This window comes from Nyctibius grandis, chromosome 5 (assembly GCF_013368605.1).
Source record: "Nyctibius grandis isolate bNycGra1 chromosome 5, bNycGra1.pri, whole genome shotgun sequence".
In the NCBI taxonomy this organism is placed as follows: domain Eukaryota; kingdom Metazoa; phylum Chordata; class Aves; order Nyctibiiformes; family Nyctibiidae; genus Nyctibius; species Nyctibius grandis.
Genome location: NC_090662.1, coordinates 90,049,253 through 90,067,986, shown reverse-complemented (window position 1 = coordinate 90,067,986; position 18,734 = coordinate 90,049,253). Strand labels below are relative to the sequence as shown.

The following is an 18,734-nucleotide window of genomic DNA, read 5'->3' as shown; positions in this document are numbered from 1 at the left end:
AGATTGGCAGATGGCTCTGATTTTAGTAGTGCGTATTTTTGAGCACTCGCAACCCTACCGCTCTACACGGTATAGGTTTGTTTTCAGAGAATGTCTATATTTTTTTAGCTACAATCCCAGATTTTTAAAGGGTTTTCTTTTCTTTCCTTTCTTCTATCATCCGTCCTTTAAGAAATAAAAACTCTTCACACTATACTCACTGACTCTCAAAACTCTCTTTGCCAAGGCAGGCAGTGCTTACATATCTGGAGAAGCTGTGTCACACACACTTGTGGTTGCCTTCTAGAAACAAAACTCAGATCCTCTCTGAAGTTATATCCGCAAAATTTTTGACTGGTACCAAAAGAATGAAAGTCTTAGAAATCAGAGATGGAAAAGATCAGCTAAGCCCCATCTTCTCCAGCTCACCTCTCCTGATAGTGTTGCACTGCTAAAATGACTCAGATGTTGAAACCTGTCCTGCTTTTACCTGGAGGTACCTAAATGTGTGGAAACAGTAAGTATCTGTATGCCAACAGGTGAAGTACAAATTACCAATCATTTAGTGCAGCATGGAAATGCAGCTGAATGAGGATGGATATAAATCCCAACTTGCCCTGGATGAAGGAATTATTTGCACAATGAGGAAAAAAAAGAAGCAGTCAAAATCTAGCATTACATGATAATTACAGGAGGCTTTAATTACTTGTTAATTGGTCAGACAGGACCAGGTTTAGAGCAATGATTTAATCAGATCTCTGTGGGTTACATTACCTAAGATAGCTAAGCCTGTACAACAGCATACTACTATCCAAAATGGGAAGATCTTACTCCCTGTCTCTTCACCCCATTCCCTCCCTCCTGTCCAACTCTTACAAGGTGAAAGTTAAGAGAAGTAAAAAGAAATGAGAAAGCCTAGATAATGGGAAAGTCTAGTTAAAAAAGCTTTGAACTTTAAAATACCGCTGAGCCATGTGTAGAAGTGATAAGAAAGAGCAGGAGGAAGGCAAGATGTAAAACACTATGTCAAATAAGATGAAGGCTCAGGACATGGTAAAAGAGAAATCCAGCAAATTGCAGAACTCCAGTCTTCTGTGGTTAGCAAACAGGGACCTAAATTGCAGCAGCCAACCAGAATGGGCCAGATGTTATTTGGAAAGTACAGATAATGGTGTAAAGCCAGCCAACAAAGCTATCAGTATCCAGAAGCCAACAAAGCCATCAGTATCCAGAGCCAGCAAAGATTTTATGGGTCTAAGAAAGAAAAGAATTTTGGTGAGATGTTACACAACTTATTTGCACCTGTCTACTTTGATGTGATTGCTTCCCTATGTGCTACTTCCTGGTAGCAATGATGCAGCTTGGAGGTGAAAAATGACAATAAAAGAGGTGTTAAACAAGCTGCAGACTTAAAAGGCATTAAGATCTGAGGCAGATTAGGAATGAGGTGGATGAGCTATTTAGAAAAAATAATTCACCATCTCTAATGAGCATCAGGGCTTCCAGGGACTGGAAGGGGACCAATGGGTAGTTTATATGTTTAAAAAGGTTATGGAGCAATGTGCTAAAGTACAAAGAGACCTGTGCATTAGCACCTGGCAGATTCGTTAAATACACATAGATTTTAAAAGCAAGCACAACCCCAGCAATACCTGTTTTGAACCTCAAAGCCAAGGAAAAAACCCAGAAGGATAATTCAAATGAATAAAAACTTTGTGACATGGATTTTTTTAACAAAACCATAAAACCACATTAAGGAGAATAGTATTTATTTAGGTTATTGAGAGGCCCCACATGAGGCTGTGGAGCCTCATGTAGAGGTCTACTGATGAAACAGCAAAAGGGAAAATATTATCATGGATCAGAAGCTAGGTTAGAGAGAGAAAAAAAGTTAGTTTATCATGTCAAGCATGTAATGATACATGTCATAGTACACATGTAGCAGGAGTTGCTGATTGTTGTCTTGGGGCCCTGTGGTGTTGAATGGATTTCTTCAGAGGCCAATATTGGAGCTGATTCCGTTTAACATCTGCATCAATGTCCTGGGTGACAGGATGGAACTCACTCATCAGTGACCATACTGAAGTGGGGAGGGACAGAAGGGAGTGGTTTGTCATCTGCAGAGCTTCATTCAGAACGGCCTCCACAAACTGGAGGAGCTGACTAGTAGGAACATCATAAGTTCAACAAAGACAAATATTTAATCCTGCACCTGGAATGGCAGGTGCATTGGCACAGTGTGGTGGCCTAGTGAACAGAAAAAGCTCTGCTCTCATGCCAGCTAGTCCTGGTGGATACGATGCTTAATATTTGCCCTTATGGCAATGAAAGCTAACCACATACTGGGCCACATCAGCAAAAGCACAAACCACCATTTGACGGTGGTGATTATTTCCTTCTATATGGCACTGAAGAAGCCACATCTAGAAAACCGAGTACAAACAAAATGTTACAAAACTGGAGAGAGTCCAGTGGCGAGCCCCAAGATGGTCCAGGGCATGGGCACAGGGAGAGGATGCAGGAACTAGCTCTACTCAGCCTGGAAACAAGAAGGCCCAAGGGAGTTCTAACTGCAGTCTCCCCTACTTCATGGGGAGGCTGTAAAGACACAGTGAAAGAAAGAGAGGTAATGGGCACAACTTCCAACAAGAGAATTTTGTCTACATATAATGAACAAATGCTTCTTTTTGGAGGGGTGGTTCAGCACTGGAACAAGATTCCCAGAGAGGCAGTGGAAAGTTGTCCCTGTTGTAAGCATGAGTTTGGAGTAGAGAGCTCCAGGGGTCTCTTCCAAACTAAATCTTTCTACAATTTTATGACTATGAATTCTCTGAGGAAGACAGCAAAATCTGCACATGATACTGAATCAATTTACCGTGGCTGGAAGTAGAGAGGACTGCATGAGAAAGGCAAAGTTCTGTGTTGATGAATGCAAAGTAATACAGTGGGGGAAGATTATTGATACATTAGAAAGGAATCTAATTTAACAATAGTATTTCAAGAAAGAGAGTTGGATCAGTGTAGACAGCTCTAAGAAAATGGTCATTTTACCTTTTTCCTAACTGTGGCTGCTAGAAATGTGTAAAAGCTGCATAAAAATGGTATCATAATGTACAGTATTGCACTGCAGTATTGCAATGCCTTCCAATAAATCCATTTGATAGGCACATCTGTTTGGAACTCTGATCATTTTATCTCAAAAATATTCTGGAAGAAGATGGTAAATGCTTGCCTAAGCAGAAAAGTTAGTTCACATATTATGTATGAATTTGCAATAGTTTACATGTTCCACAGAACATTACAAGTAGATGTGCATAGTGCACATTAAGGGAAGCAGTTTCTTCCACTTTCAAATACATTAACCCAGCTCATACAAAGGTTTTCTTACTGGGTGATAATATTAGCCATACAGGAAACTTCTACAAAGACGTCCACTTATCTACAGAGTGCATAACTTCTGGGGGTAGACAAGACTTTAGAGCTTGTGAAGACATCAGGGAGGAGGCTTAAGAAAAACCCTTGAACAAAGACTGAAAAGACCAGGCTTGTTACTTTCAGAAGGAAATGAGCATGAAAAGACATGAAAGATCATAAAATAATGAATGACTTAGCTACACAAAAGTTTCTAGTTCCTTAATACAAGGACAAAGAGACTGGCAACACAGACAAAGAAAATTCAGAGCTATGAAAAGGAACTATTTTTCATAGATAATTGGATCATGAAACTTTTTAACCCAGACAGTCAATGGAGCAGAACGTAAGGAGCCATTAATGTGCATATTAAAGCTGTCTGGATGATTTTGAAGAAGGGACAGTAATTAAGATGTTTCAGGATTAAGATACTTTCTAATCATTTGAGAGATCAGCAAGGGAGCTAGAGTAGATAAAAATGAAGGATAGGAGATTATCTCCTGTCATCTGTCTTCAAATTTCTTATATTTTCCTCCAGAAAGAACAGAAAGATGTGGGGTTTTTTTCGGCAGATCTGATGGCTGAATATCCCTCAATACGAGTAGCAGTGTTTAGCAAAGATGTAGTCACTTTCTACATTCAAGTAGAAAGTGTAGTCGCTTTCTATATTCAAGAGAATATTCAAGCCAAATAATGTTTTAGCACAAAAAAGCCAACCCTGTGAAGTCAAGAGAGACATAAGTTATAGCAGTTTTAAGTAAGGGAACTGCCCACATGGAGCTCAGATCAATAAAATAGATATAACTGTAAGAATAAAAGATAAAGACATTATAAGCAAGAAGTTTACAAAGAAATGGCAGCCTTCTGCATCAGCTGGAACTCCATTCCCACAGTATCTAAAATGCTCTCCTGAACAAGCTTGTCCTGTGCTATTTCTGTCTGCACAAATGGTGCACTCACGCTTTTCAGTTACTTGAGCCAGTTATTTTTTCAGGATCTTCAGTCAGACCCTACCAATCCTGTAGCCTCCTTATCATTTTATCATCTCAATTTTCTAGACTATTTGGTTTTTATGCTTCTAGTCAAGAGATGACTGAAGCAGACCATGGCATTTCCAGCAGATCGCAGCAGCATACACTGTAGTATGTATTAAATCCTCCATGATGGGATATCTCTATGTTTGCAGCCTTGATATTATGCTGAATGGAGACAAAAATCCCACCTCAGGGGCCCGCTTACTTGCCGAGGACTCATATTCAGTATTTTTTCAGTCATATCCCTAGCACACCTAGGAATAAGTTGGGTTGTACCATTGATGACATAAGATACTCCCCTTTCTCTTTCCTTCTGTACTGCTGGAAGTCACATGTCATGGCAGAAGTTTCAAACATCATACAAGGTTGTGGTTTTAAGGAAGACGGAAAATAATAAATTAATAGCGAAACTTTTGTACAGAGTAGGAATGGTTTGTAGCTTACCTGCATCCTTGTTCCAAACAGCAAGGACTCGGAAAATAAAGGCACTAAAGGTAGCTGCGAAGAAACCTCTCCAATAATTGCGCACAGCAAAGTAAGTAGAAGTGACCTCAATGCTGAAAAGGACCCCTAGAAAGAGTTGGAAAGGGAGCAAAGTTAACATCAGAAGTGTAATGTTAGAAGCATGAGAGAGGCTTCTAGATAGCCTTCTAGAGCAGTGGTCTCCAAACTTCTTTAACCATGCACCCCTATCAGTAAAAATTTTTTGAGCACATACACTCCAATATATGTGTATTTATTTAAAAACTATATACATGTATTACTGTACTAATATATTATATACAATATAAAACATTAAAAAATAGACTAGGATGAGATAAAGATGAAATAAAGAAAATGAAAAAAAAGAATTTGTTTATTAATGGAACAAAAAATTTTTTGTTCTCACTAAAAATATTGATATTCTTTATTTTTTAAAATCTTTCTTTAACCCTTTGTGATATACTGATTCAAAGGTCTGGTTCTAGGTTCAGTTACTTGGTCTTAATGGCTGTCATAGCTGAAAAAGATATCTCACAAAGATACATAGATCCAAATGCAAGAAATGCATTGTTGGCTGTGCTGATTAAATCATGAAACTATTTTTTCAATCCCATCCACCGCTTACACAAATATTTTTATTGAAATTTGAATAGTAAATTTCCATCTTCCCTGATGTCAATCAGTTGTTCTTGCAAACTAATCAGAAGGTGTTGCATTTTTATATCTTTAACAAGTGGGTTCAAAACCCACTGAAACTCTTAATCGGGAAGATTTTAAAACAGGTTAGAAAGTTCTGTTTCCAAGATTTTTAACTGTACATATATGAGAGTTTTTATAGTTGACACACTCACATTGTATTTGGCAACAAATTCACAAAATCTCCACAAGTTTCTTTTGAAAAGCAGTTACTTTCTCACCCACTGTTAGAACATCACTTTCACCTTGAAGGGATGCATCAAGTATGTTTATTTTTTCCAAACTAAGTGCTAGGTAGCATGCTACTGACAGACACTTGTCATCACAGAAAAGATCAGCAAATTCAGAACACTTGTATTTTTGTAAAAGAGAAATGTGTAACTGATCTTTAAATTCAACAATTCTTTTAAAAGCCCATTGCCACAAGATAACCAGAAAATGTCTGTGGGGCACAAAAGATTTTCATGGTCACTCCCCATCTCATTACGAAGTATTGTAAAGATTCTCTTGTTTAAAGGTCTTGTTTTTATGAAATTAATCACATCGGTGACATCCTGTAGCACTTTGTGCATGTCTGGCTCCCATTTCTTTGCTGCAATCGCTTGCCTGTGAACAATGCAGTGAATGAATTTCAAGTGTGGTGCTATCTATGCAACCTTACCATGCGACCCTTTTCTTATGCCAGTCAAAGCAGCCGCTCCACCGGTCATTACACTTGCCCAGCTTTTTGATAAAACATTTTTATTAAAGAAGTAATTTACTGGTGAGAACATAGCTTCTCTGGTAGATCTTTCCTTTAGTGGCTCACAGAAAGTGGTTCTTCATGTATTTCGCTATCGAAACAGAATCTAGCAAATACCATAAGCTGAGACATGTTAGAAAGAGCTGTACTTTCATCCGGCTGCCTAGCAAGCCTCTCACACTGTGTAATTAGTACTGATACTTGTTTCTTCAAATTTTCATCACTGTTTTCTATGCATCTTCCAACAGTGTTTGCTGACAAAGGAATGCATTTTAGTTTGCCGCTGTATTGCTTTCTGTGTATTATTTCAGCCATTTTTACCGTGTCAGGAAGAACAAGTGCTTCCCCAGTGGTATGTGGCTTTTTGTCTTTTGCTATGAAGTAAGAAACCTCAAAGGAGGCTTCTAAACATTTATCATTAAGTTCAGTGAAATTTTCTAAAGTACTGGACTGAATATCACGTAGCTTGAAACATCATTGAACAAAATGTAGAGGTTTGTCTTCATGTTCTGGATGCTTAGTTTTTAAATGTCTTGCCTAATTCTGATGGCTTCATACTATCATTAGCTAACTTCTCAAAGTACAATATACACTTAAGGTGAGGTTCATTGTTAACAATAGCAGGTGTAAATCTATACTTCAAATAGTCTTTGATAATTTTTATATTTTTGGCCAACTTCTTGTCAGATCTGATTAGTTGGTCATTGTTTTTAGCTCGTACTGTGTCTAATTAAGAGCTCATACTAGGAGTAGGAGAAGTGTCAGCTCTGCCATTTTCTTGTCATTTGTCTGTGCTCGCATTATTAGTATTCTCTTCAATCCATGGTCTCTTTGCAGAAATCTTTTTAAGCCACTAGTCCATTTTGTGAGGGTTAGTTTAGTTAACACTAGGTAATATAATCTGTAAATCCACTTAAGTGGGCACACATTGATTGCAATACATTGCAATACGCTGAAAGCGAGCAAATGAATGAGGGCACCACTGCCAACCCTCCACGTTGTGAACAACTCTACACACAGGACACCTCATGCACTGTATGTGACAAGTGGCCATCCAACATACAGACTGAGGGCACCAGTGCCAATACGTATACTGAATATTAGTAAAGCTTAATTTGTTTCTTTTTTTTTTTAGATCAAAAAATAACTAGAAATTCCAATATTTTCTTCCCACACCCCGATGGATCATCTTGTGCACACCCTGGGGTACGCACACCCCAATTTGGAGACCACTGTTCTGGAGAGCCTTCCCCTCTTGCCTCCAGACAGTTGAAAACATGTGGAAAAAAGACTGTGTCAGAGATGCTAGGGAGGTTGGTAACGTTAAAGGTAAGCTGCTTTGTTTGAGGTAGATGACAGAACAAAAATATGGTGCAGGAAAGGGGGAGAGAAGAGGACTAGGCAGGAGAGGATTTAGGTACCTGAGAAAAAGGAAACAGAACGGCCACTTGCCTCCAAGTGGTGTCCCAAAGCAGCAGCCGACCCCCACAGCACAACCCACGGTCAGGACATCTGTGTAATAATATGGCTGCTACTGGTGAAAGAGACAAAGAGAGACAAACAGGAGAAAGAAGGAAAGAAAGCAGAGAGTGAGTAACAGAATTGGCAGGTATGGCCACATGCTGTCACCAGTCTCAGAGTTATAGCTATATTTATCTTACTTCTCCCTTCTGGATGGCTTCAAAATATTCAAAAGACAAGACCTGGCACAAGACAGTAATATACCTGAAGTCACATCTTCAAGACATGTGGAGAAGGCAGCATCTCATCCTTCATTGAAACATGCACATTTCTGTCACTGTAGAAGAAATGTCTCATGGAAAATCATCCAGAGGGTGGAAGGCACATATTTATGTTTTACTCCATCGTTTTTACTTTGGCAGGGAATCTCAGGACACACATGTGCCAGAAAGTGCCTCAAGAAACCCACCTTGTGAGTTTGTGTGTACAAGGCACACGCATAACCAGAACTGAGCGTGGACAGATGCTGAAGGTCCTGTCACCCTGGGTAGGTGAGCAGGTAACAGATCACCTATTAAAGGATTCTGCTGTCCTAGCGAAAACAATCACAATAATAAAGGGAAATGGAAGGTATAAAAGGTAGGGTCTCTCCTGAGACAGTTTTGGAAGACATAGAGCTGTTGAAAGGGAGAAAATGCTCTCCCACTCTTTCTCCAAGATTTGGCCTTGAAATGCCTGAGATTGGTGAAAGCTGAACAGATGATAGGTTTTCTTTTCTTTTGTCTAAATCCTAGGTGGTGTATAATACATCAGTGTTAAAAGCCTGTGTATTTGGTACTTTCTACTATCATGTGTTCCCAAAATAGCCTGTTAGATCTCCCACGAGAGTTTTGAGAAAGGGTGGTCTTGTGTTATGGTGGGAAACTGAGTGGCCAGGTTGAATTCTAAAGCCAGAAGGCCATAAATTCCTGTTTACCTGAGCAGGTGTTTGATAGAACCTCAACCAAAGGTGTCTCAAGGCTACCTCTGCACAGCTCAATAAAAAAGGGCCATGGACCATTCCCTGACCCAGAACAATGTGCCCTTATACACAGCTTTGTTCTAGGTAACTTCTGGGCCCTATTTGTGCCTCTGTGGCCTTAAGATGTCATCATGTCCAGAATGGGGATAGGATTAATAGCATCATAGAATTGTTTAGGTTGGAAAAGACCTTTAAGATCATCGAGTCCAACCATTAACATAACACTACCAAGTCAACCACTAAACCATGTCCCTAAGCACCACATCTACACATCTTTTAAATACCTCCAGGGATGGTGACTCCATCACTTTCCTGGGCCGCCTGTTCCAATGTCTTGATAACCCTTTCGGTGAAGAAATTTTTCCTGATACCCAACCTAAACCTCCCCTGGCACAACTTGAGGCCATTTCCTCTTGTCCTATCACTTGTTACTTAGGAAAAGAGACTGACACCCACATCGCTACAACCTCCTTTCAGGTAGTTGTAGAGAGTGATAAGGGCTCCCCTTAACCTCTTTCCCCCCAAGCTAAACAACCCCAGTTCCCTCAGCCGCTCCTCATAAGACTTGTGCTCTAGACCCTTCACCAGCTTCACTGGTCTTCTTTGGACTCACTCCAGCACCTCAATGTCTGTCTTTTAGTGAGGGGCCCAAAACTGAAGACAGTATTTGAGGTGCGGCTTCACCAGCGCCGAGTACAGGGGGACAATTACTTTCCTAGTCCTGCTGGCCACACTATTTCTAATACAAGCCAGGATGCTGTTGGCCACCTTGGCCACACTGCTGGCTCATATTCAGCCAGCCAACACCCCCGGGTCCTTTTCCACCATGCAGCTTTCCAGCCACTCTTCCTCAAACTTGTAGCGTTGCATGGGGTTGTTGTGCCCCAAGTGCAGGACCCAACACTTGGCCTTGTTGAACCTCATACAACTGGCTTCGGCCCATCGATCCAGCCTGTCCAGATCCCCCCTGCAGAGCCATCCTGCCCTCAAGCAGACCAACACTCCCGCCCAACTTGGTGTCATCTGCGAACTTACTGAGGGTGCACTAGATCCCCTCGTCCAGATCATTGATAAAGATATTGAACAGAACTGGCCGCAATACTGAGCCCTGGGGAACACCACTTGTGACTGGCCGCCAACTGGATTTAACTCCGTTCACCACAAGTCTTTGGGCCCGGCCATCCACCCAGTTTTTTTACCCAGCAAAATGTATGCCCAACCGAGCCATGAGCAGCCAGTTTCCCCAGAAGAATGCTGTGTGAAACAGTGTTAAGGGCTTTACTAAAGTCTACGTAGACAACATCCACAGCCTTTTTCTCATCCACTAAGCGGGTCACCTTGTCATAGAAGGAGATCAGGTTAGTTAAGCAGAACCTGCCTTTCATAAACCCATGCTGACTGGGCCTGATAGCCTGGTTGTCCTGTACATGCCATGTGATGGCACTCAGGATGATCTACCCCATAACCTTCCCTGGCACTGAGGTCAGGCTGACAGGCCTGTAGTTCTCCAGATACTCCTTCCGGCTCTTCTTGTAGATGGGCATCACATTTGCTAACCTCCAGTCAACTGGGACCTCCCTGGTTAGCCAGGACTACTGATGAATGATGGAAAGTGGCTTGGTGAACACTTCTGCCAGCTCCTTCAGTACCCTTGGGTGGATCCCATCTGGCCCCATAGACTTGTGTGTGTCTAAGTGGCATAGCAGGTTGCTAACCATTTCCCCTTGTATTATGGGAGCTTCATTCTGTTCCCCGTCCCTGGCTTCCGGCTCAGGGGGCTGGGTACCTGGACAACAACTGGTCTTACTATTAAAGACTGAGGCAAAGACGACATTAAGTACCTCAGCCTTTTCCTCATCCTTTGTCACTATGTTTCAGTTCAAAGTGTCTGGAATAGTGGGAGGGTTGTATTATAGCCCACCAGCATGGTGATTAACAGCTTGAAACTGAGGGCATATGTGACATGGCCTGCAATATGGCAAGAGGTAAATTAGAGTTGTTGCATGGTGCAAAGCCTGATGGGACAGTGTTGAAGAACAGTATGAGACAGAGAGACCTATAGCGACCACTGAGAACAGCCTGTGGCATATGGCATCTCCCAGGACCCAGCACTGTGGCAGAGTGCTGGTGCTGTGTAGCAGCACAGGAGTAGCCAGATAGACCAAAAGAAATAGACAGAGTACCAGAGTGCACTCAGAAAAAGCAGGCAGGGCACCTTTTGCTTGTCAAGGGCTAAACTGGCTTTTCAAATCCATGTTGAGGGCTCCTCATTAATACATAGGGTGGTGTTCACAGCAACAACAACAAGAAGTTATACACTATGGGCAATACGATCTGAAATTGCAAACTGTATCCTGGACTAAGGTCAGCTAAAGATTACATGACTCCCAGGTAATGGAAATCACATTCAGCAGTTTGGTGTGAATCCATAAGAGGAAACCAACTAGGGCTACAAAAACTATGATAACTTTCAGTTCGTTCCCATACCACAATGTTATCCCAGACACACAGCAAGTTTTAGTCTGGAAGGTACCTCTGGAGGCTTCTTCTCCAACTCACTGCTCAGAGCTGGACTAACTCCAAGGCTAGATCAGGGTGGTCAGGATCTTGTCCAGGTGAGCTGTGAGCACCTCCAAGGGTGGAGATTCCCCAGCCTTTCTTGATACCTGTGCCACCCTGAACCACCTTTGGGGCAAGGGGAGTATTTTTTTAAATGCATATATAGAATTTTCCTTGTTGCAAGTTGTGCCTGTTGTCTCTTGTCCTTTCACTGTTCTCTGAGAAGAGTTTGGCTATTTTGTCTCTCTAACATCTTCTTTAGCTACAGAAGACAGCAATTAGACCACTCACCTTTAGCCTTCTCTTTTCTTCTCTAGCGTCTCCTAGTGAACTATGTATAATGTGTCCTCCAGTCTCTGAGACTATATTAATACCAGGTACAGAGAAAGAAACAGGAACTGTACACTGTGTTATGGAGGGGTTTTTTGGTTGGTTTTTTTTTTTTTGCATTGTTTTTTTACCATTAAGAGAGATACCCTGTTCTCCTGTATACTACTGATGGTTCCACCTGACTATGGTCTAACCCTTGGTTCTGAACCTGCTTTCTCTCAAGGTTTTTGGCAGACTTACAAGTTTCACCTTGAAGCCTCAGGCGTCAGCTCAGGCTTTCTCCAACTTGCTATATTGCCCACATATACACAGCTCTCAGCCTCTCTCATGCTGAACCTGATTTTCTTCCTAGCACATCTTTTCTCAGGTTATCAACTGAAGAACCGCTAATTTGTAGCTAACAAACTATGTTCCTTCCTTTTTTTTAAAATAGCAAACCAGAGTAAATATCATTATTATTGTTGATGCAAGACCATGTTGAATTTATTAGCTAACTCATCTGTTTGAAGACTAACAGAAAAGTAGCCCATGGAAGAAATAAAGCCAACTCAGTAAAAACATTGCATTTCAACAACTCCTTAAACTTCTGGTCACAATAACCATGGAGAGAGGTTTGGGGCAGTGCATGGGGGGAAAGTGAAATGAAGGTACAACAAAGAATGGAGAACATTTCAACACAAATATTTATGATAACTTTCAGTTCATTCACACTGTTTTAGGAAGAAGTTACTATTTCCACCATTTTAGGAAGAAGTTACCATGTGCCTCTGGCACACGTGCTGTTTAAGGAAACTCCAAACCCAGAAGACTAGTACAAATATGAAGAGAGATCCTCACAGCAGGATCATAGAAACGTGGGAAGAGACCACTGGAGGTGTCTCCTCCAACTCCCTGCTCAGAGTTGTGCTAATTCCAAGGCTAGATCAGGTTCTTGTCCAGGTGAGTCCTGAACATCCCCAAGGGTGCAGATTCCCCAGACCTGCTGGGCATCTGTGCCAGTGCTGACCCACCCGTGGGGGAGTGAAACATATTTTCTTTATATACAGTCAGAATTTCTCTTGTTGCAAGTTGTGCCCATTGCCTCTTGCACTGTGCCCCTCTGAAAAAAGCCTGGATCAATATTCGCTAAATCCCCCTTTAGGTGGTTGATTAGATCAGTTAGACCATCCCTCTTTAGCCTTTTCTCCTTTAGGCTGAGCAAACCCAGCCTCCTCAGCCTCTCCTCCTATACTATTACTCCAACTTCCCAACCATCTTACAGGCCCTTCACATCTCTCTTATATGGGGAGCACAAAACTTTATACATTGGTATTACTGTTCTCCAGTCCACTGATGAAGTATTCATATAGTAGTTTCCTGTCCACATTATCACTTCCTGTCATACTTGCCTTCATCTCCTGCCCTTAGATGTTGCTATTGCTTACATGAAGGGTTTTTTAAATTTCTGTTCTGTACTCGATCCTTATTGATTTTCTGGACAGACCTTGGTGCTCTCCAGGTTGAACAATGTCCATGGCAGGCAGGGACTGAACAAGCTGCATCATTAGAAATCAGCACATTAACAGGTGTCACTTTTCCCTTTCTTTCACTGCCACTAGTTACACGTGAAAACAAAGAACTCGTGTTGCTAGAGTGGAGAGGTATCTGTGGAGAACCTGCCTGAGAGCAGGAAATCTCACAGCAAGAGGCTAAATGAATTGTACATTAAATGTCACATATAGGAAGACACTTGCCTCCAAGAGGAGCCCCGAAGCAACATCCAACTCCAACTGCGCAAGCCGCCACCAGGAGGTCGAACTGCCTATGCACATTCTGGAACAGAGAGTGCAGCCAGAGAAGGGCATGCTGGGGTTAGAGGGAGCAAAGCCAGGGGGTTAGGATCCAGAACAATGAAACAAAGCAACAGCCAGCAGCAGATTCAGCCATTGCTATTACAAATAGCAGGCTCTACACACTTTAGTGCAGTCTTTAGTACTGTCAGCTGGTCTTCAACAGTATCATCTGGTCCTTATGCACAGACAGGATCTACTCAAGTAGAACAGCACCTCCCATTGTTGTATTACACAGCCAGTTTCTGCTAGGAGCCTGTATGTAAAGCAGTTCCTACCTTTAGCTATATATGCAGTTAATAGATTTTTTTATACAACTCGTCAATACAGTGATCAGCCGGCAGAGGCTGTTCTGCAACAGCAAAAGCCTAGAGACAGTGTCAGTGTCTATAATTAGCAATGCCGTATAAATTTGGCTTAAAGACAAATTGATCATTGTCTGCAGCTTTTTTATACAGACACAGTGTCTGTATAAAAGTGATCACAGTGCAAAGGTATCAGCATAATGAGATTGAAAACTTGTCAAATACATATTCCTAACCAGCCTCTGTGTAATTGGTAGGTCACATTGGTGGTCCTGCACAGTTATTTGGCCAGTATATCTGGCCTCTCACTACCATTTTATTTGGCTTGTATTTTACTGCTCTATAGCAGTACAGTGAACTTCAATCCATATGTTTCCTCTGTGTTTTGTGGCCTACTAATACTGTCCTGTGTCTTAGGAGTTCAACCTGTGGAAGAGCCGTATGCAGAGATATATGCCTTACCTCATACACACCACAGAAGATTGACATGAACTTGCTGAGTACCGCAGCACAGATACTGGCAATGTGCACAAAAGGACCCTGCAAGAGCAGAGGAGGAAAAAAATCAGTGAGTGTTACCTTCTGGTTACTGACAACCATTTAGCCATTGCAGATCTCATAATTTCTCTTTGGCCATCTCAGCCAGTTCTCCAATCTTCTTTTTTTTTTTTTTTTTTTTATTCTCCTCTTAAAGACTACCTGACTTGAGTTCTTTGATATTTTCTATATCAAGCCTTTCAAAGTAGAAGGAAAATGGCCAATGGAAGATAAGTGTTGCTGGAAAGAGCAGAGCTTTGAGAAGAGGAATGGTTGCAAAAGAAATAAAACATTTATAGACTTCTTCCACTGACAACCCCTCTCACCTCCCAGACCCTGGCCACTACTGCGCATGAAAACAGCGATATTCACCTCTTTCCCAACAGGCATGCCACTTCCAAGCCCAGCTGTCAGGCCCACAACTTTGGCCACAAAAGCTCTGAGAGTGAGATATTCCTTGAGGACCACTCCCCTCATAATGGTCTTGAGCTCTGGGATCCCAGACCCTAAAAACAATGGCAGAGCAGGGGATGAACAAAACGCGCAGGCAAATGGAGTAAGAAAAAGAAACAGACAGAAACAGGTCTTGCCATGCCTTCTGCCCTCACCAACAGCCTGTGGAGAGACGAGGTTGCAGAAAATGGCCGCGAACAGAATAAGAACAAGTGGGTATGTGACCCACGCCAGATACTGCATAGGAACATTCGGGTGCAGCTCTCTGTACATCCACTTGTAGGCTGTAGACAGACAAACAAAGAAGTTGTCAGTAACCACAGCTGCTCTAAACAGGTTGATAGGCATCAAAGAATCACACACTTGCTAAGCCTGCCCATACTAAATCTCCCTCAGAAATGCTATCCTAAAGTCCTCATTTTCTAAGACAAGCATTGTTACATTTTGAGTACGAGTTCCCAAACAAAACAGTCATTCTGCAGGAATGGATAGAAGTGTCTCTCTGTTCTTAGACACTATTAATACCTGTGCCCAAATGTGGCGTAAGAAGAGGGAGATGTTGTGAGGATGAATCATGGTACAGGGTCTTTTCATTTGGCAGCCTGAGGGCCTTATGTGGGTCCTGAAGGACAATAAAGTGATCCACCAATAGCTAGTGCCCTCTCCTCCATCTCAATCACATGAAAAATTGTTCCTTCTTAAAAGCTAGCTTAAAAAAATCTGTTTATGATTTGCCTTTTAGAGCAGTAGCACGAAGGGAACTGTGCCAACAGTTAAAATAGCAGGGGTACCATTGTTCAGCCAGGTACAACAGCACGAGCTGCTGAGAATCCAAACCGAATTGCAGCTCCTGTGCAGTTCATCTTTGCCTGAGCTGGCTCCCCACACAGCAGGAGGCTGAGACTTGGTGGAGGGAAAGAAAAAAAAACCAAGGAACTCAGCTGCAGGGAGTACGAAGGACAGGGGCCCTCTGAGACTGGTAGGCTAAGCCAGATGCCTGGTAGATGGGGAAGCTCTAGAGGGAGGAACACTGGGCTGAAGGGATATTGGGAGCTTTGAGGAACTGCAGTGTCTAGTGGACATCAGCAGCCAAGAGCACTGAGATGAAAGGGGTTGGTGTGCGTGTGCACATCAGGATTGGGACACTGAGGGTAAGGACAAAGGAACAATGCAGTTAACAGGATGTGGGCAATGTTGTTTGTGCCTGTGTGCACAGAGATGGGGGGCAGGGGGGCTGAAAGACCTTGTAATTGTTATAGCTGGCAAAGGGGAGAGGGACCACAGGAAAAATGCAGAGAGGGGATATGACAGTGATTAGGAGATCTTTGTGAAAAGAGACAAAGGAGAGAGCGCTATGCTCTCACTACAGGGCACTGTATAAATAAAAATTGGAACGAACAATAATGAGGTAAAAAGCAGAAACAGTGTCAGGAGGGCATCTAAGAGCCCTTTCCCCTCCTCACCCTCCATGTGCTCAATAGACCTGGGGAGGATGGGAACCAGTATAATAGGAAGGACCACAGTACCATTTCCCTGTGCCCCTTCATACTCAAGGGAGCAGGAGGGAAAGGGAGTCAAAATAATGGTTTGTCTTTGATTCATACACATATCCTTTGTATCTGCCCACTTACTTCCAAATTTTTTCCTGCCATCCCTTTAAAGAACCTCTCTCTAGTTAATCTTTCTCTACTATGTTGCAAGTACTTCAAACTTCCCAGGCAGCGAGTGAGGGGTGAGGATGGGACACTGATGTTAAAGGAGGAGGAACATTGGTCACTGGGCTTTGTAAAACATTTGTATCATTTACAGCGTGCTTTTGCAAGACCTGAATGGGACCCACCCTGTAGGCTCTTCGCACTGGCATAATCCATTCCCCAGCTCACCAACGCCATGACCATGCCCAACAGAACCAAGAAAATCCAGTCCTCTCCAAGCTTCTTGATAACATATTTCTGGATGCGTCTAGCACAGTCTGTGGAGGGAAGAGTGTAACAGAAAAACTGAGAGAACATAGAAGAAGCCTGTGTCTGTCTCTCCTTTCCTATGATGAGAACTGACTACAATAAGGATTTACTTGGAAGCATCATGGGCTTAATGTTGAAGGACTGGTAACCATCCCTCTCTTACACAGTCATGCAAAATCTTATGCAATTTCAAAAAAAAATGGGGAGGGAGAGTGAAATTTAACATCTTGTGCACTAGCAGCAAAGATCTGACACAAGAAAGTCCTTTGCCTCCTGTTACAGAGATCTGTTATGGAAAAAATTACTAACTTGGGACTGGTGTTTTTTCCAAACATATCTTGGCTCTTCCTAGGATGAAAGCTGGCATCATAAAGTCTTTTGGATCCACTGTGATTCCTTTTCCTTCCTTCTTTGCTTCTCCCCAGTCACAATTTTTTGCCTTGCTTAAATTCCATCTCTCTGGCTGGCTTACCCTATGACCAGATACTGGGTAACGAAAGATGAATTTTCCCTACCTTGACATTTGGAATAGTGCTCTTCTTTGATCTCTACTTGACTCCCACGTTTCAGGGGTCTTTCACTGTTCTTTTGGACCTCCTTCTTATTCAGTAGTTTTGACGCTTCCTTCTCTGCAAAGTCGGTTATCTGGTCTGTGTATTGGCCATAAAGCTAGAGGAGAAGAAAGCAAGACAGATCAAAAGGAACAGTTAGTGATGCAGACCCAAATGTACCCAAGCAGGGAGACAAAGAAACTCTCAGACAGATGCAGCTCATCTTTTTTTTTTTTCTTTTTCCTTTCTGGTTCCCTCTTCCCAATCTCTCAAACAACTTTTCAACTCCTTTTTGGGGGTACAAGATGTGATCACGGAATATTAATTGCTTTCTAACATCCTGAAAAAGAGGCGGCTCTGGTCTGAAGAGATTGAGCAGGCTTTCTGGAGGTACAAAAGAAGGTCAAAATAGTTCACATGAGGCTGCCACCCTCAGGCTGGTCTCAGACTTCAGCAGCACCGTGAACCATCTCTGAAGGTTTTGAGAGGTATTACACTATCAAACAGGCTGCAGGAATGTCCTGCATCTGTTCCTCCTGCTGCCAAGGAATGCTTAACAGGGCACACAGCCACTGATGGTGCCTGCAGAGGAAAAGAATCAGCATCAGCTCAGAAATATGACAGGGTTCTGCACACCTACTCCCATTATTTACCCAAATCATCATGCTAAGTCCTTACATACCTCCAACTCCTCTGAATTTCCTAACTACCTAATCTAGTCTTTGTCTTCAGATACTAATCTTGAAATGCAACTGGCTATATGCAATTCACAAGTAGCTACATGTGCTTACCAATGACATTTCACACATGGATCTGTAGGAAACTTGGCAGTTGTGGTGTCTTATCAACAACAAGATCTCAAGGGAGCTTGAAGGTTCCTGACTGTGCCCCCTTGTTTGTTTATCAGATTCCCTCAAGAGCAGCTATCCTACCTCACTCTTTCAGAGTATAGGTGGGGAAGGTGTGCATTTGAGCAGCAGAGAATAAGCCTTTCCTTGTCACATGCCCTTCAATGAACCAGCTTTGAGTTTACTTGAGGTCAGGTTACCACCTGATGCATGTCCTGTGATCTTGGCACTTCCCACCTGCGAGAAAGTGACCTCCCCAGGCCAACATCTGCTTCTCTAAGATTTTCTTAGTGGCCGGAGGAGAGTGAGCAATGCTTCGATCAGCAAAATCAGACACTTCAGCTCGAGAATGAGAAGGCATATGAGAGAGATAAAGCACTACCACACACTTAGGAGACTTTTCTATTTGACAGCTTCTTGTCTCCTCCTTTCGAAGCGAGACAGGAGATGTTGCTCCTGTTCACTGGGGATCTCCATGAACTGAAACATCATCTGTACAACCAGGATAATGCAGCTGACCTATTTGTAAGA

General features: G+C 42.4%; 1 protein-coding gene across 5 annotated transcripts in view; it reads right to left on the bottom strand.

Moving 5' to 3' along the window:
- The window catches only part of CLCN1 (chloride voltage-gated channel 1), a 67,605-nt gene that overhangs the window by 19,496 nt on the left and 29,375 nt on the right, over nt 1-18,734 (bottom strand). For all 5 annotated transcript variants that reach the window (XM_068401822.1, XM_068401819.1, XM_068401820.1 and 2 more), the window contains exons 2-8: nt 17,320-17,473; nt 16,681-16,812; nt 14,996-15,124; nt 14,760-14,893; nt 14,313-14,390; nt 7,798-7,876; nt 4,869-4,994 (exon numbers count right to left, since the gene is read on the bottom strand). In XM_068401822.1, coding sequence (XP_068257923.1) covers nt 4,869-4,994; nt 7,798-7,876; nt 14,313-14,390; nt 14,760-14,893; nt 14,996-15,124; nt 16,681-16,812; nt 17,320-17,473 — 832 coding nt within the window. The remainder of the gene's footprint in view (nt 1-4,868; nt 4,995-7,797; nt 7,877-14,312; nt 14,391-14,759; nt 14,894-14,995; nt 15,125-16,680; nt 16,813-17,319; nt 17,474-18,734) is intronic.